The sequence below is a fragment of the Falco punctatus genome (genome assembly GCF_963210335.1).
Source record: "Falco punctatus genome assembly, chromosome: 1".
NCBI classification, from domain to species: Eukaryota; Metazoa; Chordata; class Aves; order Falconiformes; family Falconidae; genus Falco; species Falco punctatus.
The window spans coordinates 77,258,082-77,285,824 of NC_137580.1; the positions used below are offsets into that span (position 1 = coordinate 77,258,082).

The following is a 27,743-nucleotide window of genomic DNA, read 5'->3' on the forward strand; positions in this document are numbered from 1 at the left end:
AGGTAATTTTTTTTCCAAAATGAAACCCCGACACCACAGGCCAAGAAAACTGATTGTTTCATGGGTGTTAAGCTTTTATGTAGACACAGAGGAAAGAGGCTTGGGTTCTTCGTGGGAAGAAGGTGGGGGGTTGGAGCTTCCTTGTCTCCTCCCTTCCTTCTTCAGTTCAGTAATCCAAATTAACATTTGCATTGGTGGCAGTAAGATTATGAGCTATAAGCTTTTCCATTTGTATCATGAAAGTATACAGGAGTGTACTATAATCTTTCAAGGGTCTGCTGCAAAGAGCCAAATGTAAGTTATTGTAGAAGAACAGGAAATTTGCCTTAGGAGCTCACTTCGACTCCTTTCCTGTAAGAACAGATTTTCAGCTCCTGTTAACTTTCATTTGACATTGTACACGTATCTTCTGGGTCACTGGTGAACTCTCCAAACCAGAATCCTTGGAGAACTCAGTGTGATTGGGAACTTGCTGATGAAGTAAGAGAGAATCTTCAGATGCATCACGTGCCTTGGAACCAATCTCACTGGAGGGGACCGGAGACATCAGACTCAGTGTTGTGTTTGCCCGGTGGTGGGACACTCAGAAATGAGACGGCTGAAATACAGAGCAGCCATCCTTTTTCATGGACCTTGCCCCCAAAGCCTCATAAGGAATCCCATGTTATTTTTTCTTGCAAGTCGTAAGGAATGTCAGCAGCCACATTTGAAGGCCATTTTTTTCTCCTGAAGGCAAACTTAGTGCAACATACCAGATCAGTTTGGGGTTGGGGGTTTGTTTGTTTTTTTTTTTCGGTCAGTCTCCAGATAATATATGTCCAGAAAATGGTGCTGAATGTACTGGAGTATGCTATCTGCCTTGAATTTCAGATGTTTACAAGAGCCTTTATTTGGCTGCCAGCTAAAAAACCCTCACTGCTTGAAGCAGAGCAGTGTTGGTTTGACATTCGGAGCTGCAGAGCACCTGTTCGTTCCCAAGGTCACGAAGAACAGAAGAAATAGCACAGGATGCCCTGAAGCCACAGGGCTGTGTAGGCAAGACTCTTGTTGCATTCCCATTCTTTTCTCAATGATAGACTAGAAATTATTTCTGCCCCTGGATTATTACAGCAAAAGTTCTCCACCACTGAGCAAAATCAGGCAGGACGCTAAGGCTGGGGAGCACTGCCCTTCACCAGGAAAATTCTGCAGTAAACGGCCAACTTGCTCTTTGGCTTTCCCATGGTACTTAGGTGAATACTGACCCAAAGGCGGCAGCAGCATCTTTTGGAAGTTCTGTAAACAAGAATACAGCACTCAGTCTCACCGATTAGTATGTTGGGGAGAGTAAGGCCAAAACACATGCATGTATTTTGGACACCCATTGTTAGCCCGGATCTCTTTAGAGTACTAACAACGTATCATTGCATGTTCAAAAACATTTTGTTGTCCCTTAGGCTGAAGTTCTCTCTCACATCCAGCTGTGCTGCTCTGTATGACACTGTCCCCATAGTTTTGCTGACAGTTCATGTGAATGGCACCTAATTTGCACCAGACAAAACGGTCTCGGTGAACCGCAACAGTCAATGTAATTTCTGGGGACAGATGTTCTCCCCAGGCCCCAGCTGTGCTGGTGGAAGAGATACTCAGCACTTGCTGCTCATTGCTACCTCCAGCTGAAGGCTGCTGACTCTCAGATCTGTTGGCTAAGCTAGGCATATGAATGCTCAGTTGTTCTTTTAGTGAAATGTCTAGTTACCAAACCCTTAGTACTTAAGCTACTCACCTAAATGAATTGGTAAGCGCTTACTTCAGCAGCTCTGCTAGCAAAGCTGTGGAAGCAGTACACTTTGGAGCATGGCCAGCTAGTGTTTCTCACCGAGTTAGATGTTTACAGGCAGAACGTCTGCTTACAGTCCAAACACTCATCTCAGAAGGAAGCGAGGCAGCAGATGCTGCAGGGACTGGCCTTTGTGGGATGCTCATACCCGACCATATCCCACCACAAACTGCCTGGACCTCAGAGAAGTTGGTATCGCCTTCCACAGGTGAGCATCTCCTAGAGCTCTCCTTGTCGTCCATCCTCAAGCTCTACTGAAGCATGTTTTTGCTGTCAGTCATACAGATGTTGTGGGAGGTAGCCACAGGACTCAGAAGGTTTGCTATTACTTTTCTGGAAATAAACTGATCTGCTGTTCAGCTTGAATTCTTCCCTTCTGCTGAAAAAAATACTTTTGTAATTAAAGACTGCACTATGGTGCAGATACATGAAAGGAAAAAAATTGCAGCAGGACAATTCTCATTCTCCTACTTCCTAACATTCCTGCCTGCCATTGTCACTTTAATGTCCTTTCAAAACAGAATTTATGAATTTAATTCAATTAGAGAAAGCAACTACAAAAATTACATAAAGAACAAAATGAAGAAGGGTACAAATTTCATCTCATCTAAGCATATTTTAACACTGACAAAGCAATGTATTTTCTCTACCTCAGGAACAGTGAAAAACTGGTTTGGCTGGTCCTTGGAAATTTCAGTCAGACACCTAGTGCAGAAAATTTCAGCCCAAACTGCTAAAGCTTGAAATCACAGGGAAACAAGAACAATCTTCTAATTGAAAGGCACAGTTATGAGTCCCCTTCCACAGTATTTCCATCCATTGTCTTGTTTTTATAGTAATAGTATGATTAGAATTTTTGTGAAATATCACGTTTTGACGTTCTGAAGCCCATTAAAAACGTCCAACTTTTATGTATTTTAGGAGTCATTCATCCCACTTTACTCAGTAACGGAAAACCACCCTCACATGACAAAGCATGAGATGCTCCTGTGTATTCTCCCTATTTGGGACCTCTTCCACCCCATGGTCTTTCAAACTAGCTAGTTTTGATCTGATGCTGCAAAATTTGGGCGGCGTCAAGAAACCTTCTATTACCGAGTAAATCAGGCCTAGTAATTTGACCATGAAAGGGCTTCAGGGCTGCCAGCGCACTGGGGCAGCTGAGCCTGGCTGTCCCCAGGGGCGCAGGCAGAGAACCTGTTGAGCCTCCTGTGCCACCATTGCCCAAAAGCATGACCTTCTGTTTCAGAGGCAGATCCGCCATGCTGGCTTGGTGGCTGTGATCACATGCAACTGCTGAAACCAGGAACATCTTCCAGCTGTGGCTCCAGGTGTGTGCTCTGGCTGTGTGCTGGCTCCATCTGGGGCTGAGACTTGGGTGTTTGCTGCCAGTCTACTGTCAGGTCTGACATAGGGATGGGAGCATCGCTGCCTCACGGGGGCTGAACAGAAGATGCAAGGTGTGTGCCCCAAGCCACTTCAGAATGAGCGTCCCTCTGAAACCCCCTTCCTCTCTCTCCTCTTCCTCTTCTCCCAGCAGCATGTTCAGCTCTGACACCCACTCTGCTGCTCACACTGTCGCCTGGAGAAAGCCCACGCAATAACAGGTGCTTTGCAAATGTCATAGCAACCGTCTGCTTGGCAGTGATAAAAAAAAGAAGCAAAGCTCCGTTTTATTTCAGGCTGTGAAGAGCCAGGAAGGGGCCCACATCCTGGGGAGAGGAGGGCATGGTGACAGGAGGAAAACAACTGGCACAGGGAGCGTGGGGACATACTCACTTTGAGGGCTGGCCAAAGGAAGGGACAAGCCAGGGGACAGACTACCAGCCTTCACAAGAGATGAGGAGGCGTGCCAACAGAGCTCATCGCAAGTTAGCGAGTTGAAAACATGATGCACGAGAAATCACTAAAGAGCAAGCAGCTTTGTGTTTTGTATCAATGTTAAGCTTTGCATTAATAATGTCCTTTCTAACTTGCATTTCATTTTTAATTATACACTAGTGCGGACAATAGGAACAGGATCGCCGAAGTGAATGTCAGCTTTCAGGAAAGGGGACACCTCGCAAAGGCAATGGAAAACCTTCATGGGGACTGCCTGAACATTCCAGCTTGTGCATTTTCATTTGTTCAATTTAAACACTAGAATTAGTATGGCAGGTATGAACCCGCTGCTGTTAAACTGCAAAAGCAATTTCCCAGAACTGCTGCAGCTGAAGGAAGCTAATTTACAGCACAAATAATAATTAAAACAAACTGTAAGTAATTAGAGTCGCTAGAACAGTCATCTCAATGAACAACTATTACAAGGAACACCAGATGTGCCCAGGTCCTTTGCTTTCATGGGCAAAGAGGGTTTTATTTCTCCACATCCTGCTGCTCCTGTAAGAGGCTAGTTGTACCATACACGTCATTTTAGACCACTGTTAATGTGTTTGTATTTTACATTTGCTGCTGGGCCTCAGAGAGAAACAGAACACGCTGTGCACACCCCAGGCAGCGCTGGCACATGGGGCCAGTGCCTGGCCTTGCAGGAGTAGCTGCCGGGGGGTGTAAAGCCCGTGTCCCATTGCAAACCCACAGCTGCAGGCGGGTTCAGAAATAAATATTTTCCTCCCTGATGATCCCACCCAATGGTGGTGGGATTTTAAAAACTTTGTGTTCGATAATACAGCAAATATATATTGAAGATACTGCAATTTTCTTGACAGATGTCATTGCCCATTGCCCTTTCTACACAAAATATAAAAGGTGTAGGTATTGAGAAACACATGAAGGCAAAATGAGATTTTGCTCTAAAGCCTGGGCAATGCCAAAGTGATGTACAGCCCCGGCCTCTCATCGTGTTCTCTGTGACTTGCACCACGTGTAACTCTGAGGTAGCTGGTGATAAAGGCCGTGTTTTGCTTCTCAGCTGCACCTGTCTGTGAGTGCCTACTGTACGGGTTTAAAAAAAAATAATCCACCGAACACACGCACGCCGGTATTGCCATACATAAACCGAGAGAGAAGCGATGCCCAGCTTGCTGGTACGGCAAGGCTGCTCCATACAAAGGCGAGGAGCTACGCCGCGGGCAGCACTACCCGCCTGCACAAGGCGCACAAACCAGACCGTCATTTCACGCCTCTTTTTCCCTCAGTTTTACCCTACGGCACAAGGCGGCCGCTCGGCCGGGCGCGGCGCTGCGGGGGCGGGGGGCGGCAGGCGGCGCTGCGGGCTGCGCTGCGCACGGCTGGGGCTGCGGCCGCCTCCTCCCGCCCGCTGGCGCCGAAATCAAACCGCGCCCTGCACCCGCCTCGGCGGCGACATGGTAAGCGGCTGCCGCGGCGGGGCCGGCCGCTCGCCTCCCGCTCCCTTGGCGCCGTGAGCCGGGGCGCGGGGCCGGGCGGGCAGCGAGGCCGCGGGGCTGCCGAGGGAGCCGCGGGGCGGGCGCGGCGGCACTGGCACCGGCGCCGGGCAGGGCTGAGGGAGGGGGCGGCGCAGTCGACGGTGGCGGCCGGTAACGGTCGGCCGTGCGTCGCCTTGCCCCCGCACCCGCTGAGGGCGCCGCCGGGCCCGGGCCCGCTGAGGGAGAGCGGCGGGGTGCCCGCCTCGTCCCCGCCCCTGCGGGCGCTGAGGGGGAGTGGCGGGGCCGCCCGCCCGCCGCCGGGCCTGGGCCCGCTGAGGGGGAGCGGCGGGGGTGCCCGCCCGCCGCCGGGCTCGAGTCCCCAGCGGCCGCCAGGCAGCACCAGCGCTCCCGGTGCCCCCGGCCCGCGCCTCCCGGGCTGGCCCCCCCCGACTGCCGACACAGGCCCACGGCGGCGGGCCCGGGGGCGCGGCGTTACCGCGGCGCGGGCCGTTTCGTTGGTTTCTTGCAGAGCGACGTAGCTCCCGGCTGGCGCCTGGCTGAGCAGGGCCCGTCGCGGTCGCTCGGCGCGGACACGGTGCCCGCCCGTCCCGCCGAGCCCCCGGTTGAGCGGGCGGGGCCGCGCTGTGCCCCCTCGGCACGGCGGGGGTGGGTGGGCCTGGTGTGTGCGGTAGTCACGGTGTGGGACACCTGGCAGAGAGGTAGGAGGAATCGGTGTGAAAATTAATAAAAGCTCTCGGAAGGCACACGGCGCTGGTCCTGATCTCTGCTGGAGGGCTGGCCTGAGGCTTGGCGCCGTGCGTGCAGGAGCACGGCTTCACTTCCACGCCATGTGCGTGTGGGTGGTGTTTCTGTTGCTGCTGAGGGTGTTAGGGCTGCTTGGGAAGGCAGGAGGAAGATGATGATCGGTCTGTCTTCTGTTCATGCTCCTACTGCAGTGTCCATGGTGGCTGTACGTCCTGTGACGTGCTGACGTAGGGGACAGCTGTGACATCGATGCTGACAAGGATGTCACTGGCTAAAGTAGAAGGGAGGCTTTAAAAAATATTAATATGCCTCTATTAGATGTAATACTGAATTGCTTCTGTTCGTGTCTGTGTGTTCATTCTAGCTGCGTAAGCTAGTTTTTCAGTTTATTTTTAAAAATCTCTTATCAGTCTGGCCATTTTGCTCTTGATGCAGATTTAGGATGTTACACTGCCCCACCGCATGATTTATTTAAGATGGAAGCAGTGGTTAGGAACAAAAAAATGGTACTGACTCCTTTCTGCGGGGCTTGGAAATAAACCCATGTTGTCTTTCTCAAAGCACCATGTTACTAAAATCTCCAATTCCATAGACTCAAGGGCAGCAATACATATGTCTGTCTGTCTGTCTCCCTCTCTCTCTCTTTTTATAGGGAGACCTTTTTTGGCCAGCATTCTGTTTTGCTCTTTGTCCTCCTTTCAGTTTCCCCTAGCAGCATGCAGAGGTGCAGGGTCTTGCAGCCTGTGAAGCCGGGAGTGGGGCAAGGAGAAACATTCCTGATTAATGTGATGGCCACTGCTTTTGGGTTGTTGAGGACTATAGTAAACGCTATTAAAACTCCAATTCTCCGTGACATTTTTTTTACCCTGATTTTACAATAGGCATGTCAAAATAGTGTTTCTTAAAGTGGTCAGAAGAGGGTATTTCTCAGTTTTGTATTGCTGGTGTTAGTTTGTGAGTAGTCATTTCTGCCTTTTGCTTCTCTGAAACACAGTTTTTAAAATGTGACCTTGAAATTCTAAAGTTGAGTAGGAGATTTGAAGAAAGAGGTAGTACCTCAAAAGTGCTTTATGTTTTTAAAACAAGCCCTAAATGCTAAATGGCCTAGATCTCGCACTAATGTCTGTATATCACAAGATAAAACCCAATTCTAAAAAAAAAAACAACCCAACCCCAAAGATATTCCTTCTTATCTTTTTAAGGACTATTAAACATGTGGGTGAGCTGCTGAGAATTGGTGTAAATATACATGTTTTTTTAATCTAGTAAGGTAAAACAAGGAACGATATGGGTATGGCAAGTCACATTGAGGCTTGAGCTGGGTTGGGTTGTATGGAAGGTTGGTTCCAAACTTAGAATATAGGTCCTTCAGTTTAATAGACTGCTGGTAGATAAGCTTGGTGTAATAATTCTTTGGGAAGTAGTTTTTCTGGAAGTCTGGGGTTAGTGGTAAAGTATTTTTAAGGATGGCAAATACAACTTATAGGTAAACAGGTTTAAATTCTGAGCAGATGTTAATTATTCAAATGCATGAATTCATTGGGGGGTTTCTTGGGTTTTTTGTTTGTTTTCCTGTTCTAGTCCAAGAAAAAAGGTCTGAGCTATGAGGAGAAGAGAGTTCGCATGATGGAGATCTTTTTTGAAACAGTAAGTGACTTGTAACTGACCTGTATTTACATCTCTGGGAAAATAGGTCCTAAAAGGAGCTTAACTGTAGATGTAGATGAACTCTGTATATCCTGCTATGCATTTCGCTGATGCCCTGTGTTGTTAATGTATAAATTACAGGGAGAGAGCTTGAGTCATGTAACTTTTGATCAGGTGGCTCATCCCCAGGTGGAGCCAACCCATGAAGATGCACAGGTGGTGTTAAATGCTTCATGTGCTCCCTATTCAAATATCCCTGACTCTGTTACTGTAAGAAAGATAGCAAGAGATAAGACAGCATCTTGCTGCAGTTTATGGGAGGAGGAAGAAATCTGAGTGTTAGAAAAGATGAGAGTTGACCTGAAAGAGGTCACTGGGGAGAAAAAACCTGGCGATCCAGAAGCAGAGCTACAATTATATTGGTGACATAAGTGATTCACAATGTTTCACCTATTAAAAAAATCACTGTGACATTTGAGTACTTGAGCAATGTGGTACACCTGGTGCTGACAATCTGTAACCTGGACTCTGTCTGTCCTAAGGGGTTTACAGTCTAACTTGAGAAAAAAATATGGTAACTTCAGAGCACCAAACAAAAGAACAGGCTTGTTACAATAACAGTCTTTTTTTTTCCCTTTAATTCTCATAATATTATAATTCTATTGAGAGCTATGCAGCCTGTTTCCTATAGCAAAACATAAACATGCAGTGTATTTCCTACTTGCTTTTGTTGGCATTAATTTAGTGTAAAAAACATCACGCTTAGATGACTCTGTCATTTGGAGCTGAAGTGTCTTTTATGTTTTTGCACAGAAAGATGTGTTCCAGCTGAAGGATATAGAGAAGATTGCTCCAAAAGAAAAAGGGATTAGTAAGTGTTTACAAAAGTTATTTCTCTTGAGGCATTCATTGTTTTTGGGACGGGTCATACAGTGTAAATTTTCCTGGCTACAGTTTTGGGTTTGTGATTGTAATAATGGAAAAAATAGCTGGAAAGGGAGACTGGTCAATGGCAGGGCTGTAGCATTAAAAGTGACATCAACAGCATGCTCCTCCCTTGGTTTGCTAATGTTTGTCACTTGCAATAAGATGTTAGGGCCAGAATGGGAGATGATTAAAATGTCACAGTTAACTCCAGGTTAACCACTAGAACATGGGATGGGGTTTTTCCTGGAGTCTGAGATGCCTGACTTACAGTGAATGAAATGATTATGTGCACTCAGGTAGTGAACAGAAGATTTAAATAGCTGTCTGTAATGTCAAAAATATAAAATGCCAGTCCAGATGTACATGATCCATGTTCTGTTGAGCTTTTCTAGAAAAAAAAATGGCTGGACAGCTGTAAATGGGTTTGTCTTTTCAATGGAAGCCTTCCTGATGAGATCCATTGGTTTAGGATTAGGTCTAAGAGGATTTATTTTATGCTGTTCAGTTCTGTATATACCCCGTTCTGTTTCTTTCTATGTTCATCGGCAAAAGCTGGGCGAGGCATACTGTTTGTGTAGTTGACACCGTCCTTGACTAGCATATCTTTGTGGTTCTTCAAGAGTAAATGAACTTGTTGAAAGAGCTGCAGGCATATGTGAATATTGCAAAGCAGTGTTTCTTGGTTATGTCAGCAGCTGACAGACATGCTCATAGGTTTCTGGAGAGGTGTGGTGCTGTCTTGATTGGTTTTTCAAGCCATATGTTTAATTGCAATTTTGAGGAAGACGATGCAAAACAGTGAATACAAGCAATGAAATTTCACATTTCAAAATCTGGAGCGTAGAGTTTCTAAAACAGTTAACACCTTTGAATGGTTCAAATTCATCCTGCCTCTGCATACGAAGGCAGTTGGCCACACAATCCAAACCCCAGTTAACCTGAAAAGAAAAACTAGCCTGTGGAAATGCCCCTGTACTGGCACCCAGCCTATAGCTTGCAAAAGATTGGATGTTCCTGATCTGCGATTCCCTTTAGACTTGAAATGGAAAGTCAGTCCCTGAAAACCTTGAATTTGCTCAGAAGACTTGATCTGCAACACTGGAGGATAATAATAATTACTTTGCTTTGCTGAACAGGTATAATTTTTTTGAAATGGTGAATTATACCACATATTTGCTAGAAAAGGAACAATTATGTTCAGAAATGTTTTGGGTCCTTCTGAATGCAGATGACTTTCTGTATTGGAACTGAATATAACAAAAGTAAAATCTGCCCCTCCTGAGTCTGTAGCCAGGTGATCTTGTTGCCTCTGCTGCTGTTAAATACTTCGATAAACATTACAAAGTGAAATGCAATTACACTTCTAATCTAGAAATTAGAAATTGATCCATGTTAGACTTAAGATTGCAAGACAACTTCTCAAGTACCCTCTCATGAGTTTGTTATTGTATTGTGCTATAATATGCATGTATGTTTTATGATACTCACGAGCAGTGTTTTACAAACATCTGGTAGCAGATGGTACAGAATAGCAGCCTTTATGTTTATAAACTGCTGACTTGAAAGAGATTCATCCCTTGAAGTGAAGCATCAAGCATGGTGTCCTCTTAAAATCTTCCAGGTTGCTGACACTGTAGTGAAATATGCATACAGGTGCTTGTAGATGATGGCTTATGGTATTCGTAATTCTCCATAGTTTAGATGCTATGCAGTTCTAATTTGATTTTTTTTTTTATTAGCCTCGATGTCAGTGAAAGAGATTCTGCAAAGCTTAGTTGATGATGGCATGGTGGACACCGATAGGATTGGAACTTCTAATTATTTCTGGGCTTTTCCCAGTAAGGCTCTTCATGCCAGGAAGTGTAAATTGGAAGAATTGAAGTCTCAGGTAAATCTATTTTAAGGAAAGTACTTGTTTACCTGAATGGGTTTGCTTTTTCGTATACCCCTTGTCATTCTTGTTCATATCACACTCTCTTCATGTGTGCATATGTATGTGTGCACACAGATTTTTGCTATAGGAATTGTGTGGCATGCATGGTACAACATTCTCATTATCTTGCTATCATGTCAGAAAAGTTTTGGAGGTTGTTCTTGTTGGAGCTTGAGAAGACTTTTTGTCTACTTGCTGCTGAAAGCATGTGCAAAACGTGATGCAAAACATCATTTAAAGGGTTCCACTAAATGCTTAGGCAACATATGCTTTTATGTGTCTTTATATAGTGTAGACCATCAAGTGGTAATGATCTAAAAGCTATGAAAGGACTGAAATGCATAACCGAACTAAACGTAGCGATAGTTTCTGCTCGTGGCCATTGTGCTTTTCCTTTCTGTTTTTAGCAGTAGCTTAATTTGTGAGTGCTTTTGTAATCCCATATTGCACTTTTATTAGGAGAGAAGAGCAAATTGGTTATGATCTTCTGCAGAAGAGCAAGGCATCTTTTCTTGCAACCTTGCAACATTGCTGTTTTACTGATCTGGTTCTTTCCTACTTTTTAGGAACTGTTTGTCTTGCTTCTTTTAATTGGGGTGGGAAATCATCTATTCATGAGTTTATTTGCAACTGGAGTACATGATAACAAGATCAATAAACTATCTTTGTGGTCTGATTGCACCACAACAGTGTCAACTTCTCCAGTGCTTGTTTAGCATTATGTCCATTCATCAAAGAATCATTTGAATTAATGCAAATTACTGGTAGCATCTGAACATTTTCAGACATTATTTTCTTCAGGCATAGCTTTGGTATCATCATTGCCATCTTCTGCACGGCATTGTCAACTTCACCTGCTTTTTAAAGCTCCAAATTAATTCTATTAAAACATGCTTTTTCCCCAGCTTCAATTGAAAAAGCAGTTTGTCAATCTGAAGACTGTTCAAAGCAGATTAAATGGTGTGATCAGTGCAGTTGAAATTGCTTGTTTATGCATAGAGTGCTCCGTGACCAGCAGAGAGGTAACCTTGTCAGTTATCCCATGCTATGCTGTCATTGCTTGTGAATCTCTGTCATTAATAAACTGAAAGAGGCCAGTCCACTGTTCTGTTCTAACCAACGTAAGATTATTTCCCTTTGCCCTGAGCATTTTTATTACTGGCCTGGATGCTCTAGATGGCTATCTGAAGGTATTTTATGTGTCTGCTTGTGTGGATCTGGCAGAGGGAGGAGGCTACTGGTACTGTGTTGCATACCCGATTCCTTTGCAGCAGTTTTCAAGAGCAAGAATTAAGACTTGCTATAACTTTCACTTCCTTTCTCCTTATTCACTAATTCATGTCATCTTTATGACCCAGTGATACAGTCAGGGGTCTGTAGCAGTAAGGAGGAAATGCTGCAGTCCTTCCCGTCATTGACTGGAACTGCCTATTGACAATTTTCCAGGCAGGTGCTTTGGATGAGTTGGAAAGTGCCACTTGAGTTAGCTGTTGTGGTAGTGTATGGGTCATCAAAATTATCAACCCTTTAATTACAGTTTCTGCCACTGACTTGCTCTGTGTTTTGAGTAACTTTAACAACATCTCAGATGACCTGTTAGTGTCTTGGATATAAACTGTACCTTGTGTGTACTGAGACTTGGCTAATATGAAGTTGTCCCACTGACAGTTTTGTCTGCTCCTTTACTGCCTTGTTTTCAGAACTCAAAAGGAGTCCAGATGTTAAAAGCTCCCTCGATTCAACTGGATATGCTTGTACTATTTCCAGGCATGGACCTAGTCTGGCATGACTGGGCTTAAGTTCACTTATTGACTGATAGTAATAATGTGCTCATTCCTACACCAGTGAAGTTTTGTTTATCTGAAACAGATCAGTTTAACTCTGCACTGAACTTGGAACAGTTTCCTGGTAAAGTTACTCTCCTTATTAGTATAGTCACACCAGTTTTAGACCAGGCTACTTACTCTGCAGAATGTAAATGTCAGCTGAGCAATTGAACAAATACATGCCAAAATGCCTGCTTTGTTCACTAAACACCCTGGTGCCACTGTCTTGTTGAATGCGAATGGTTTGCTCTTGGATACTTTCTGGTTTTGCTTGTGCTCCATATTATAGCTAAGTAGTTGAATGAAGAAGTTGATATTTATTGTTTTTGCCCTTGGGCCCAGTCAGATCATGAATTTTAAAGGTAATTGATCACGCAGGTCTCTGGCATACCCTGATGAATAACTTCCTTGAAACGTCTTGCAGAATCTGCCTAATGCGCTCCACCAGAAGTATCCAGGCGTTACCTACAAACATATGCTGTACTGCTTTAAATGTACTGTTACATTATTAAACATAATCCCATCTATTATTATGGAATTATAATAGGCATGTAGTTATTGTATTGTGATGTTATTTTATGGCTATTTCTGTGTAGGAAATAAACTATGCTGACATAAACAGTTTTGCAGTATAAACCTGTTCCAGTTGAATGAAATAGTTTTGTTACCAGACCCTTATTTGCAAACCAAGTCCTGCATATGGGCTTATTGATAGAAGAGCTCTCTTTAGGCCATGTTATGAGTCCTTAAAAGTACTTATATTCGTTACCTTGCTTTTCTGATGAGAATGGAAATGTTTCAGTATTGCAGGGAAAAACATTTTCACTGCTGAAAATAGCTTCTCTGTTGACACTGTGGAAAGGTGGCATTTTCAATGAATTACCACTCTGAACATTTTTACAAGATGATAACAGATTCTGTCTGTGAGTTCAAGTTAGCTATTTCAGTATTTGTATTCTTCTTGATGGGAACACATACAGATTTTCTTAAGGGTTTCTAAATCCAGTCACCGAGTATCACAAAACTTCTTGGCAGAGTATGCAAAGCAGAGGAAAAAAGTAAGCGATTGTACCATTTCTGTTGCATGTTGCCTGTTTTTGATCATTCCTGGATACAGCTTGTGGCATGCTGAGAGAGATGTGTTTTCTTTCCGTGTCTTGTCCAGATTGCTTGTTAACTACATGAGCTGGTCTCTTTCTTCAGCAGTTAAAAGCCAGAACCAAGCTGCCTTACTTAAGGCACAAGTTTAAAAATCAAGCAGTTCAGTTGATACTGCAATTAAGGGCTTTTCACCAGGAGGCAGTTACCTTTTTTCGTTGAGGGTATGGTTAAGCAGTGAAGGGAAAGGAGTGATGCCAAATGCTGAACTTGGGACACTGGGAAATAACGTGGAGGAATATCGAACAAGCTTCACCACGATGCAAATTCTCTTATTAATTCCTAGCGCTGAGGCTTATGTTTGACGAGTTGGGCCTGCTACAGGACCTTTGGCCTGAGTATGTTGGTACTTCGTAATGTTTTAGCCAAGTTACTTGTAGTTCTCTGCATCTTGCCGAGCTTGTGACTGTGGGGAGGCTGGTTTAGGAACTAAATTTTTTATTTTTTGTTTCAGGTTTTTTTAGTGATAATCAAGCCACACCCCAATGTAGCGACTTGGTAGCAAAGAAGTTTGGCTCAACATTCATAATGAAAAGCAAGGCAGTTTTATCTGGATGTTTAAAGTTACAACTCTACAGTTGTTGTGTATACCCTAGAATTATTTTTGGGAAGGATCTATTACGTGGTCAGTGTGATCCCCTTGTGCAGAGATGTGGCAATTATAAACAATGCTTGAAATATATTTTCTTTACGCACAGCTTCCCTCCCCACCCCCATCTTTCAAGTTGCTTTTGTGTGGGCAGGTGTTCAGAGAGGGGTGCTAATCCCTGAACTGACATATAGCAAATCTTGTGCTGATCTGCTTAGGATTGGGATCTTGGTGCTGCTCTAACCCAGGGTTACTGTTTGGATTTCTTCCTGTTTTTCTGAAAAGCTAGGACAACAAATATCTTAAGTTTGTGTAGCATCTACTGCATTTTTTTTTCTCTGATAGCTCACAGATTAAGAATTACTAAGTAGATTCCTATGAATTTTTGTATTGATTTGTTTTGCAGTGGCATGGTTGCTCTTTAAGATTTATGCCTTCTGCCGTATGCTTATTCTTCACCTCTTGGTTATGCTTATGCAGCTGTGAATTAGACCACTGAAAAAATAAAAGATGTTGGAGGTTGCATTTTGGTTAGGTGGGTTTATAGTTGTTTCAGTACAGCTATGAGGTGGTGAAACTAGAGCGAGGGTGTGGATTGAGTTTTGTTTTAACAAGGTTTATAAGTGGAGAAATTTTTAATGGAATTTCACCTTTGTTGAGAGAACTGTGGAAGCTTCACTGAGAGGGTGGGGTGTTTTTTGCTTTCCATAAGAAAAGCTGAAAGGATGCGGTTGTATTCTTTATCAGTATTTTCCTGGCAGTCAGGTTCTGAAGCTTTGAATTACCTATGATCAATTATATTTTGAAAAAATGAGATGTTTATTCTTGGCATAACAATACTGGAAGCTTAGGGGTTTTATTAAACTAACAAAGCATTTGACCTAATTTGTGTAAACGGAAGGGTCATCATTTATTGATGATTCCTCTGCCTGTTGTTGATTGATTTCATAGCATGCATAAAATGAGGAGAATGGAGATGAGCAACTCCAGCATGTTAATCACAGTCACATTCAATCTCAGGCAAGAGCTGCTGATGTGTTTTGTACAACCGGCCCCCTTGCGTGTTTGGGGTTTGTATTGTTCCGATGTAGGTATTGCTACAGAAGGGATGTGAATGTGAAGGATATGTTACCTGCTGAAGAAGAAAAGGCACGTATGCAGCCAACAACTGTTGTCAAGGTTTATCAGGTAGGGAATGGCATATCAGTGAGTGAGAAAGAGAAAGCTTTCTGGTGTAACCTTAGTATAAACAGATTTTGCTTAGCTTTTCTTTCATTTCTTCATCTACATCTTTGGTAGAACGCTTGGAACTGTGCGGTCTGTTTTAAATAAGGTGGTTTAATGCTTGTTTGCATTTTGGTTTATAGTGCCTTGAATTAAGTATTAGTTAAGGTAAGTAGTAGCAGTGAGGCCTTTTTCACCCAACCCTTAGAAGCCATAAGGGATGTCCCATCTCTCTGCACATTGCCCGCCATAGCCAGCGTGACTGAGGGGATCTAGGCTGGAGCTGCACAGGGCAGGCTGAGTACTGACACTACAGGGCGTAAGGGAGGCAGGAGCAATTCTGGTGATCCTTGGTGACATCCAAGGGTGTCTGTCATTGTGTGACAGGGATATATGCTTGAACAATAAGGTCACAGAGGATTGCCACAGCATAACAGAATATTTTTAATCTTAACGTAGGGACCTGAAGTACCAAATTCTTCAAAGATCTTGCAGGTTTTAATGTCATTACTGACAGTACTGTGAGCACTGTACTTCAGTAGCTTGGGGAAACAACCACTTTACTTCCTTTCCCCAGTCTGGTTTTGTGACAGCTCATTTCACTGTTCAGTGCAAAACTGTTCATTTCACCGTTTTATTGTTGTCACACCTACCTTATTTCTCGTGACGTTGCTTTCTTTTGGGTTATTCTTTTGTATTCTCAGGCTTTGCAATAACAGCAAATGTATTATAGCTGCTTTTCCTTCTGAGACTGATAGCAGGATGATGTCACCTTGTACCACAACAGAGAGTAAACAGTCTTTTTAGAGCAGGACACAAGATGGGCTTTTTATGCTGTTCCCTGTGCTCACTTCGAGACACGCTTGAGCATCAGAGACTTGAGGAGAGTTTCTGGCAATTTTTTTTCTCCCACTAAGCATTGCATTGGGCCAGTGTTAGTTGAGATGGAAGGGATTAGCTGATGTTTCGTTCCTTAAATCCCAGCCTTAGGGTTTGTAAAAGCAGGGATTTTCACTTCCCATGACTCATGTATTGAGCCAGGGGAAGAACTTGAAGTTGGTACATCCTAACTCTCCTTTGGCAGCTAGTTTAAAAAAAAACAACAACCCAAACCAGAAAAAAACACCAAAAAACAACCCAGGAATTAACTTGTTTAAATAGTGATTTCACATGTACCAAATTGTTTGTACTTAAAATTATTTAAATATGAAAAGAGAAAGGATTTATTTTCTTTTTTTTAAAAAAAAAAAAAAAGACTTGGGGAATCCTATATTAGGAATGTGTGCTTTTGTTAGGAATGCATGTAGTTTGAAATAGTTAATGGGAAAAAATAATCATATTGGTGTGTAATGTGGCTTGAAGGCCTCCTGGAGATGTTTGACAACATAACTAAAAGGAGAGAACCTGATTTGTTCAGAATTGACACAGGAAATTTTGAGTTTTAACCATCAGAAAGTCCTTTCAAGATGCAGCTTGGTTTATTTTATTCTTTTAGACAGATGTATTTTTCATCCTCAAATACTGTGACTGGATTACTGTGTGGAAAGTTGCTGAATAGAGACTGCTCGAGACCACTGACCGAAGCATGAGAAACTTTTGCTGTCCATGCTGTTTGAGTCTGAGCAGCCTCCTCGATCCTGTGGACTCGCTCGGCTGTCAGTGTATTTCCACAGAGTTTGGAGATTGGTTCTGGACTGCTAATAGGTACAAGCGCTCAGAGGTGGCTGGGTTAAAGAAATCAATCCTGAACTGAGGTGGAGAAGTCAGATGTTCAGTGAGGGGTAACAAGCCTGATGGCGCTTGGAGTCACATGATGCTGCTGAATATGTCAGGCAGGATGTGTGTGCTGGCTGGTGCTTTGAGTCAGCCAGTGTGCTTGGGGGACCTCCTGCTGTGAAGCAAGCTTTCTGCACGGCTCTGCAGAAGTGTCTTCAGTAGATGTTGTATCGGTCTTTTAACAGAGCTCCTTACAGACCTTGGATCTCTTCCAGTTTTCAGCCTCTGTAGATGGCTTTGAATGCAGGGTCTCTCACTGTTCTGTTTTAGTTGGTTGTTTTTCTTTCTCCTCGTGGCAGTGATGGTCTATCCCTAGAGGTCATAGAATTACAGAATTGCTTAGGTTGGAAAAGACCTTTAAGATAGTCCAGCCATTAATTTAGCACTGCCAAGTCGACCACTAAAATATGTCCCTGAGTGCAACATCTTTGGAATCCACAGCTTAATGCTTTTTATAAAACAATTTTTTTTGGAGGTGCAAGATTTTCACTTTATGATCAGTTGAATACCTGTAGTAATTTTCAGTACATTTTTAAAAAGACTTTTTTTTCCTGTAGTGAACAGAAAGGACTTGCATGCATAAAGTGTCTTAAGGTTTATCATGACCTTAAGCTTAGCTGAAATACCTTTTAGAAAAGCTTAGAGCTATCTTTTTAGTATGAATTTTATTGATGTTGGAGAATAGCAAAGTTAGAGTTGTTAAAGAATTGTCCTCTAAAACCAGAGAAGCACATCAGTACTTCTGCAACTAATGCGTGTGATTTGTGTTAGGGATTATTTATTTAGACATTTTTCTCTAATATGTATGCTTACAATTTAATTTTATTAGGTTGCAGAAAACGTAATGAATTGTCCCTTTCCATGAAAAATAAAAGTCTGATTGCTGAAGAGGTCTCTTTTAATGCCCACTATACTATACAGGCAGGATCCCAATGTGTTGCCTAAGCATTTACAGCAGTTTTCCCGTATCCATGCTGGGCCTCCCTTTTTTGCTCATATTTGAGGGTATCTCATTTAGCTTTCTACTTTATTTATTTATTTATTATTACTTGGATTGACCTGGCCAGCTTGATAATTGCAGCCCCAGTCTGCTGGGTGGTTCTATTCCTTTATGGCTCACTTTCCCCCCCTCCCTCTCTTGCATAGTAATAACTCTCCCAACAGATGCAATTAGTGACTCCTCCCTATTTTCAGCCTGCATGCTTTCACTAACCTGTATGTTTTCTTTGAAATAAAGGACTAGACACGTAAAGAAATGGCCAGCTGTGAAGCTGGTATGCTATGACCAGCTAACTTCATACCATCCAGTGAGAGCTGTAGCAGTAGGAAGTGTCCTAAAAGCAAGCGGCTGAGAATTTGCATCATTTAAATATTGAGAATGTGTTGATTATGTCTATGCTTGTTTGTTTGTTGATCCTGTAAAGCTTATTCCCTGGATCAGTCTCCTGGAAGATGCTAATATTTTTTTATTTGAAGCATCCAGGGGTTTTGTTACCTCTTTGCATCTTGCACTGTAAAAATGTTGATGTCTTGAAATGATTCTGAATTTAGTAAGTCCTAAAATGTCCAGCAGAGAATACTCTTCTAATGCTGTAACTTATTAGAGCCTTGTGGAATTATGTTTAATGGCATGCTACAAGCCCTGGAGGGTATGCTTAGTTACTGCTGTCATGGCAGACTTCTAAAAATACAGTGCTCTGGAGGCTTCTGTTAGAATTAAGCAACCTAATAATTTGGTGTTCATTAGTTGAATTTCATGCTTTTCCTTTCACTAGCTGTTAATATATAACTAGATTGATGGCAACTGTGAAGTGTAGCTTTTCCTTTCGTGCCTTCTTGATGAGCATAAGCTAAAATTGGCATGATTTAATAGCAATTATGTTTTTTACAAAAAAAAAAAACCCAAAACAACTGGCTCTGTAGTAGCTGTAAAGATTATAAAGAAGGCTTGAAGGAAGAATCCTACTATATTAAAAAGGATATATTGTTATGATGCCCTGGTAGTGTATTTTATATATTCATTCTGATATGCATGAGGAAGTACTAGGTTTTTCTAACAGTGTTTTCTATGAAAGTGTGAATTTTTTAGGTAATATCACATAGTTTATTTTTCCTTTTCAAAGAGGCTTGCACACTGCTGGCTCCGCTCCTGACATTGCAATGAAAATTGTTACTCTGAAACGCAAAGACATTGGGAATAAACATGGGGCTGTCATTCCAGAAGCCCAGTCAAATCTGGCACAGATGCAGCCCTGTGCCCTGCACATCTCCCCTGCCCCAGCGTTGGCATGCGATATGTGACTGACAGTTCAGCATATCGGCAGAAACCCAGCGTCCTGAGAAAGTTTAAAGACTTAGAAGTTCTGCACTGCTGGGTGAACCTGGAAGTTTGCCTCTGCTGTAAGGCCAGGAGCTTCCAGCCTTGGGGGTAGGGTGGAGGCAACAGTAATTTTCAAAGCTGGATTTGTTGGTGACAGTGAGTTGTAATCTTATTTAATTTTAACTTTGACTTTCATCTTAAAATCTTGTCATTCAATTAATATAGCATATTTTATTTTAGAAAATTAGCATGCATGCAGAAATAAAATACAAGCATGCAATTTTATATCTCACTTCATAGCAGTTTCCCCTTCTGAAAGGAATGAAATTTAAAAATACAAAACCCCGTAGTATAAAACTAAAATGTGTGGAGTTAGTTTGAAGCAGGAAGACTTTAGAGGAAAGGCCTTTCTCATCACAGTCAAACAGCTCATTAATGAACACATGGTAGTTCCATTAAAGACTATTCTTCCTATCAGGAGTTTGAGATGACTTGGTTATCTGTCTGAGCATTACTTAAAAACAATGAAATTGGCACAAAGAGTGAATATGTAAGAGTGCTGCCAAAACTCTGAAATTCGATACGTGTATTTTACTGAGGCTTTTTATTTTACTGATAACATCTCAGTGTAGAATTTGGGCTTTTTAAAAAGTCTGTGGAATAAATTTTTGATTTGTTTTTTGTAGTCTTTAGGCACGGCTTCAGCTCAGGGAATATCAGATGAATATTGTTTTTTAAGTTGGGACTGTCTGTGCTTAGTCCCTGAAGGCCATGTCAGCGTATGGTCAAGCTGCTTAGGACAGCAATCTTTAAAAGCCCTTTAGAGGAAGGTGAGAATTTTTCTTTTTCCTCTCCCTTTCTTTCCAAGGGAAGATATTTTTCAGTGTTCTTTCTGCCTTGAACAGACCTGTTAACTATGACCTTGGACTTCATAGGTTTAGTAAATACACTAATAAGCAGTAACAAGCACCCTTCGTGTCCAGGTATTAAAATTTTCTATAGTTCTGTCAGTCATGTGGGTGCTTTTTGGCTCTTTCAGCTTTCCCTATTAGACTGCATTTATGAAACAGTGTTGAAGAATGAGGAGTTTCAGCTTCTCTCCCATCCCCCCCACCCCCCTTTTTTTTTTTTTAAGGTTGATCAGGCATACTTTGTATCTGAGTAGACGGCCATCTGTCCCTCAGGTTGTGCCAATTATGCCAATTCTGAAAGCAGCCAGAGAAATTCAGTTCTTTCATTCAGGCTGCACAGCTGTTTCTTTCACCTTTCGTCTATTAAGGAGATCGGCTTGGAGTGGTTATTTTCTGTGGTGTAACTAGTACTTACCAATGGTGTTGCAAATGAATGAAGCAAACCCAAAAGCTCATGGCAACACATCTTCTCTACATAAACTTTAACCTAACAACTATGGCAAATCTAAAAAATCAGAAAATAATTGAATTAAAAGCTACTTTTAATGTAGAGGGTTTACTACAGTAATAATCTTTAAAATAATTGCAGCTAGCAATATAAGGCTTGTGCATGGATTGATGAAGGTTGTAATGGAGGGGAAATTCCTCATTGTTTCTTCTGGATAACCCACGTGTTCTATTTTCTTTATCCAAAACCAATTGCAGGAAGAAGAACTTGTCTCATACTCAGCATGAACTGAGAATAGAGCCATGCCTAATTTACCATGTGATATTTTAGTCTCACTCTCATGTTTTAACATGCTAAATAAACCAGGATTATAGGCCTAAATTTAATCTTGAAACACAAAATGGATTGTGTTTGTGGGAGAGGCAAGTAAATCGGTGTTACCAACATGGATACTCCAGCAAAACATATAAATACTACTTATGAATGCAGAGATCTAACTTCAGAATTCTTACTTTTTGAGAATCTTTATAGTGCTTTGTTGGACAATTTTATGGAAAGTCAGATATTTGTTCAGTTATTTACCTGAAAAAACCTTCACTTATTTAGCTTGAGTGTCTGATACTTTCTTTTTTTTTTTCCCCTCACTGACATAAGAAACAATCCAAAAGTAAAAAATAGTACTTTAAAAAGACAACACTTGCACGCTGGCAGAATTAATAGCATGATATGTTGGAAGAAGTATTATTCACTTAAAAGAATCATTATTCACTGAAAAGAATCGGCACACCAGCCCTTCATTTTGAATAGCGAATGCAGTTTGGTTTGGGTCCCCTTTTTATCCAGAAAGCTATACTTATTCCCTACCTTCTCCCAAGTTTTTGAACTGACTCTTTCAAAGATTGCATTAAAAATGACGTAATCTTTTTATGGTAAAATATGTAGCATGCATAGAAGAAAGAGTGCTTGTATTGAACATTTTTCCAGTATACCTATAATGACGTAATTAAGAAAAGAATAATCTTGTGAGTACGGAAATATAGTGGGCCCTGACTCTCTCTTCTCTTTTTCTACAGTTTGCTTACTATCCATTTTATGGTGTTCTTTTGCTAAAGTGTCTTGTCAATTCTTCAATTTCTGAATTAAAAATTATTTTTCTATATTGTGTTAATCTCTACTTTTGCCTGTATATCTTGAACCACTGCTGTCTCCTGGTTGCTTCTCTCATGTTCCTTCTAAGTCCCAGCAAACACGATTCCCTGCTTCGTATTGCTGAATGACTTACAGTGACCTGGGGTAAGATGTTGCATGCTTCTTTTCTCTTACTTTTCACAAAAGAAAAAAAAATATTTTTAATTGTATTTACATAATGCGTGTATGTTTGCTGTCAGTGCTTCACCATGAGTACATCCCATCCCTGACTAAAGTCGCGGTGAACCTGGCGCATGTTCCTCCTGCAGTTCAGTTCGCTGGGTTATCTGCAGTACTGATATTTCACAAGTGGTGCACAGGTGTCCTGAGAGCAGAGCAGAAGTGACAATGCTGCCGTTCATGGCGGTGCTCTCTACTCCACTGTGAGCATAATCAGCTAACTTAAAAGTTCACTTCTGTGTCTTTGGAGGCCCTGGCAAGTATGTATTTGTGACTGTATGTGTCAAAGAAGTACTTGTGTGATTACTTTGTGTAGTACTTCAGGAAGTAATTCCACACATCATTGCATGGAGGTCTTTGTGGTTTGTGTCCCCCCCCTGCTCTTAAGTTTTATTCGTTTAGTCAACAGTGATTGTTAAGTGGTTTCTTTTAGTAATGTTCTGTGCCTTTCTTTTAAGACAACAGGTCTGTTTTCAATATTTTCAGATTGTTCTTTGGCTGTTAATCTTTTGCATTTTTACTCTCTCTATATTATTAGTCTGCTTTCTGGGTTCACTTTTTTTTTTAATCTTTCTTTAAAATCTAGAGGAATGCTTTGAAGCACTTTCTCTCCATGCCTTCTGTCAATTCCATTTAAGTTTTTCGGTGGTGGGTTAGGTTTAACATAGGAAAGAAATAACACCCATCTACTGCAAATGTCACCCTAAAATTCTTGAACTGCTTTTGTTTAAGCTAAAAGCAAACAAGCCCTTGCCTCTGGCCTGAAACAGAGCATAGTGAGCTTCAAACCCAAAGTAAATAACTTTGCAAAGTTATAAACAATTAAAAAATGAATGTCTTGAATTCTTCTGTAGTGCCACAGAGAGTAGTGCTCACAATAGCGGTAGTTCTGAATACCATTTTTGGATGAATGTTTTGGCAGAAAGAAAACTGAGCATATGATATTTCTCTTTAAGACCATAATGACAGTGGCCTAACAGCTGTGAATGCTCTTGGTGGTTAGCATATGAGACCTTGGTTTGATTCTTGTCCAGCATGCATACTCTGGGGTCTGTGTTTGCATGGCTTACACCATGTCTGTAGATATTTTAATGTATGCTAGGGAGACAAGCTACATGTTTGGTGGGAGATTGGTGGTTAGAGTGGTTAAGAACGAGAAACCAGAAGGAATACGACCAACAAAAACTTTTGCTGGGAAATAAAAATCCTGTTGTGTAGAGCTAGGACAGCATAAGGCAGGTTTTGGGAAGGAACGTTCCTCCTCCTACTCTACATCACTGACTTGCCAAAGTGGAACCCTAACAGTAATGCATGCATAGTATATTATAAATTACCTGTGTATGTCTAATCTGTATCGTTTGATACAAACCAGACCCCACGGCCTGTGGTGGAACTGATGGTTATCATCAGCATGGAGCACTTAGCACACGCAAACTGCTGCACGAATGTGTAGCTAAACACTGAAGGACCTTTGCAGGGTAAGGAAGAACAGCCTTTTGTGGATTTTGGGTTGAGAATTAGTGTTGAAGCTAGGCCAGTGGTCAGTTAATTGACTGCAGTGGTCTGTAAAAGTAAAGGAACTGTTTCCCAGCTCTCCTGTTTTGTAGATTCTAGTTAGTTACTTCATTAAACTTTTCTTGCAGGCTCCTACCATGTTTTGCAAACACTGAAGATGCTCTTGTGGAGGATTATTTTTTTTACTTTTTGAGGTATTTAGTCTCCCCTCCTTCTTTAAACAGCTTTCCCCTAATGACATTTTTCCAGCTTTCTTGCATCTTGCTTAACTATATGCTGATTCAGAGCAGTCAGACCGGAGACATGAAACTTTCTAATACAGCGGAGTGTCTCTTTCTGTACTTGTTTTCCACACCTGGTCCGTTATACTTGTGTCAGACAAGGTTGTTCATGTGTCAGACAGTGTAGAGGGGAGACAATAAGTAGCTTTTTCTCCAGATCAAACTCACTGCTATTGGCAGGAGTCAGATTTTGCTCAGGGTGGTTAATGTTTCTTGAGAAATTGTTTGCCAATTCCTTTGAAAAAATGTCCCAAGATTGCTCCAAGGATTCAAGTCTTCTAGCTGCTACTGTGCTCCTTTGCAGTCAAGCTTTTCTACAGCCTGGTGAGTGGGAAAGTAAGTCACTGTATTTGGCCAGATGTGATCTTCTGCTGTCTGCATACACAACACTTGCAAATTCTGCCTTTTTTTTTTTTTCCTCTTAATGCCCTATAACCTGTCATCTGCCATTTGCCCTTACCTCTCAATTAAGTATCGTATCCCCTGTATTCAGCTTTCCTCCAACTCCTTTGTCCTTGCTGACTGCCTTTCCTTCTTTCATGTAGTTACTTTCAGCTGTGTTCCCACCTCGGTATCTAAGCCTTGCTGCTTCTGCCATCGTCATAGATTCCTTGCACAGACCCTGGCCATCTGTTCCTTACCCTTTGCATCCTGTGTTTGGGGTTTTTTTCAATATCTCACTGCCTCCTGCCATTTCTTTCCATATCCTCATCTTTTATTTGTTGTCATGGGAATACCACTGTGAATTCTAAATAATACATAGAGCTGTGGGGTGTTTTTTTATTTTGTAAAGTCTTGATTGTGAAGACAGAATCAAAAAAAACCCCTCCAATAAATTAAAATTGTGAGAGAGGAAAGAAAAATCTTGACTAAAATTGTTCAAAAATCATCATTGCTTTTAGATAGAATTCTTCTAACCTTGTGACATGGCAACCTTGCATGTTATGTCGGTCAGAGTCTAAGAAATTTCTTAGTTCTCAGTGTTTGTCATTACTGTCTCTTTCACAATTAAATGCTGTGGAATATAGAGGACCAAGAAGATGTAATCAGATGCCATACTGGGAAACATAATTCCAAGCTGGAAACTAGTTTTTACAATTTCATTGCAGTTCCCTGACAGCTCTTGCTGTACTTCCATTTTATAGAAATGTTTCTGCATTCTCAAGAACTTAATGAATATGAAAAAAAACGGAGAAAGCAACACCTTCCTGACTTGTCTTGCAGAAGGCATTGGCTTACTCTTTGCACTTGTGGTGTATGTGCCTAGATAAGCTCCTTGTCTCCTCTGCTTCCCCTGGGAGTTTTTTGTTCCAGAAAAATTCATTATTCAGAGATACTGAATGATGTGTGCTCTGGTGTGTCTTCCCTGGATTTCATGAACTGCGCTATGCACCTAAGATTGTCCTCTTCTGAACTGTAGACTTCTGTTTAGTACGGTATAGTGTGGAACTAACACACTTAATTTTTTAAGAATTTTGTGGAAAGCCCAGAAAGTACTGTTTAACTAGCCACCAAGACGAAGATGTTGGTGTACTTCAAGCCACCTAGTGAAACCCGCACTGCCTCTGTGGTTGCTTGCACTGATAGCAATGAGTAGACAGCTGGACTGAAATTATATATGCCTTACCATTAGTGTGATTCTGACGTAAATTGAAGAAAAATTGAAACATTATTTTTGAAAGGAGACCTTCTTGTCTGTATGTATGCTTACATGTGTATGAACACATACTTCCCCAGAAAGAGTAATTAATTTTTAAATATTGAGCTATAAAAGGAACCCAGTGATCTGCAGTTGGGCTGGGTCCTAATGTATACGGACCACCAGTACAGAGTTTCTTTTTACCATTATGGCTGATCTCTAGGACTTGGCAGTAAGCTCTGCCTGATGTTTATCATGCATTTACATTTAACATGTTATTTCTGAAAATACAGACTGAACGTGAGTTTAAATAGAAATTGAGAAGTGATTATAGCTCCAAAGTAGTTCTGTTTGCTTTGTGTGACTGTGGTCTTGGTGTTTCAGCTGCACAAGAATATAAATGATATGATTAAATTATCAAGGCTATAGGGACTGCAAGAAATGTCTAGGAGTGCTTTTCCACCAAGCAGGATCCTCAATGAGAAAGGGAATGTAGAAGTGGAGACTTCACATGAGGGTATTGAGGGGAAGGCAAAATAAAACCTGTGCTCTGACAGCTACCTTCACCATCTTCACAGTTAGTCTCATATGCTAGTTTTCAACCTTACTGGTGCTCAGAACATCTTAAAGCTACATCAAAAAGTGAGTACTTACAAAGCATGCTACTTTTAATTCCTTTTGTTTCCCGCCCCCCCCCCTTTTTGTGTTGGTTTCAAATGCAGTAACCAGTTCCCAAGCTATATTTTATTAGCTGCTTTTTTTTGGTTGGGTTTTTTTTTTTTTTGCAGTCTTATTGGTCTCGCTTAACGTTTCAAGGTGCTTTGGCTAATGCTGAATGTTGTGTCCCTGAGGGGCGAGTCATACATCCTGCTCAGCTTAACAGTTTCTGAAGTGCCTCTGGAAAACTTGCAGCTGAACTGGAAGGGCCTGGTTCAAGATGGGTGGCAGGTTAATGCAGAGAGATACACCTCTTTATGAATGATTCCTCCTGGATTGCAGGGAAATGAGGCACCAGCCCTAGTGAGATGCAATTTGTCTGAGATTCCTCTGCCTCAGGCCTGGAGGAGGGGAGCTCTGAAGTCTAGTGGTGTGAGCGCTGCACAGAAAAAGGGGGCCATGGCTTTACATGCCTTTGAGCTATAGAGGCTTCTATTCATCAGTATGCAAAAGGGATTGGGGCCGTGCCAATGGCATACCAGACTTTGGGAAGATGTATCAGCCGCTGAGCAGGTGCATCTGCTACAGCTTTTGTCACTGCTTCCTATGAATAAGGAGAGCTGGAAAAGGACCAAAGGAAATCATCTAATCCGAAGCCTCCATGTCATGGAGTCCTTTGCGTAGAGATGCCAGGTTATGGTATGAAATAGGATTTTGGTCCCATGCTGAACATGCAGTACGTAACAAGATTGTGTCCCAGAGGGATGAAAATTTCTTATACTTTAAGATGCTTACTGCAATTCTTTTCTGTGGTTCAGAGCCTCAGACTTACATCTGGGTGCTTTTGTATTTATTTTTATTGCACAAGTTATAAATATATAAAAAAAATACATACTTAAAAGTGTACATCCACCTGTTTATTTAACTGTATTTTTATGTATACACATTTTATAGGTATGTCTATTATATGTTACTGAAATAAGTTGATTTTGTTCTTTGTCTCCTTTATCAGTTTGCTGAAAGCAGTCAGAAGAAAGAGGCTTTAATAAAAAGCATTGAGAAATCAAAAATTGGACGTGAAGATACTGTAAGTTGCTTTTGGGGGGTAGGCACTTCTACCAGAAAATAGAGCTACAACTATGCACAGTTTCTAAATATGTAGTAACTTGAAATCCATTAAGAATTCTAAATACTGCAGATGAGAAAGGGACAGGAAAGAAATAACAGATACTAGATTATTCCTTAGTTTCTCATGCGCTAATGTTAATATTGACAACTGGCTGCTCCAAGGCTGAGAAAATGTGTGGTTGCCTGAAGTCTGGTAATCTTCCAGGCTTTTTCAGATTTAAAGATATCTTAAAACTTGAACTAGCCAGACACATGTACCAAAGTTGCAAATGGTTGCTGAACTGACAAATCTAGTAACTGCAAACTTAGGTGTTGGGGGTCTTTTTTTTTTTTTTTTTAAACAAACTTATTTATAATCTAGACATCTAAATTACTGTTCTGAGCAGCCATGTAAGCTTGGTGCTCTTTGCATGCTGAAGCTGTTAGCACTGCAAAATATTTAGGCTTCACATTTACCATACATATGAAGTAGCATATTCGAAGTTG

The 27,743-nt window shown here is 41.7% G+C and overlaps 1 protein-coding gene across 2 annotated transcripts in view; it reads left to right on the forward strand.

The window, feature by feature from the left end:
• Nucleotides 1-43: 43 nt before the first annotated feature.
• Nucleotides 44-27,743, forward strand: part of MND1 (meiotic nuclear divisions 1) — a 49,499-nt gene continuing 21,799 nt past the window's right edge. Inside the window, exons 1-5 of one of the 2 annotated variants that reach the window (XM_080385118.1) lie at nucleotides 44-5,127; nucleotides 7,492-7,557; nucleotides 8,371-8,428; nucleotides 10,224-10,372; nucleotides 27,142-27,216. In XM_080385118.1, coding sequence (XP_080241244.1) covers nucleotides 4,831-5,127; nucleotides 7,492-7,557; nucleotides 8,371-8,428; nucleotides 10,224-10,372; nucleotides 27,142-27,216 — 645 coding nt within the window. In that variant the 5' untranslated portion in view covers nucleotides 44-4,830. Of the gene's footprint in view, nucleotides 5,128-5,870; nucleotides 6,417-7,491; nucleotides 7,558-8,370; nucleotides 8,429-10,223; nucleotides 10,373-27,141; nucleotides 27,217-27,743 lie in introns of those variants that run through there. The other variant, XM_080385119.1, reaches the window with a different exon arrangement.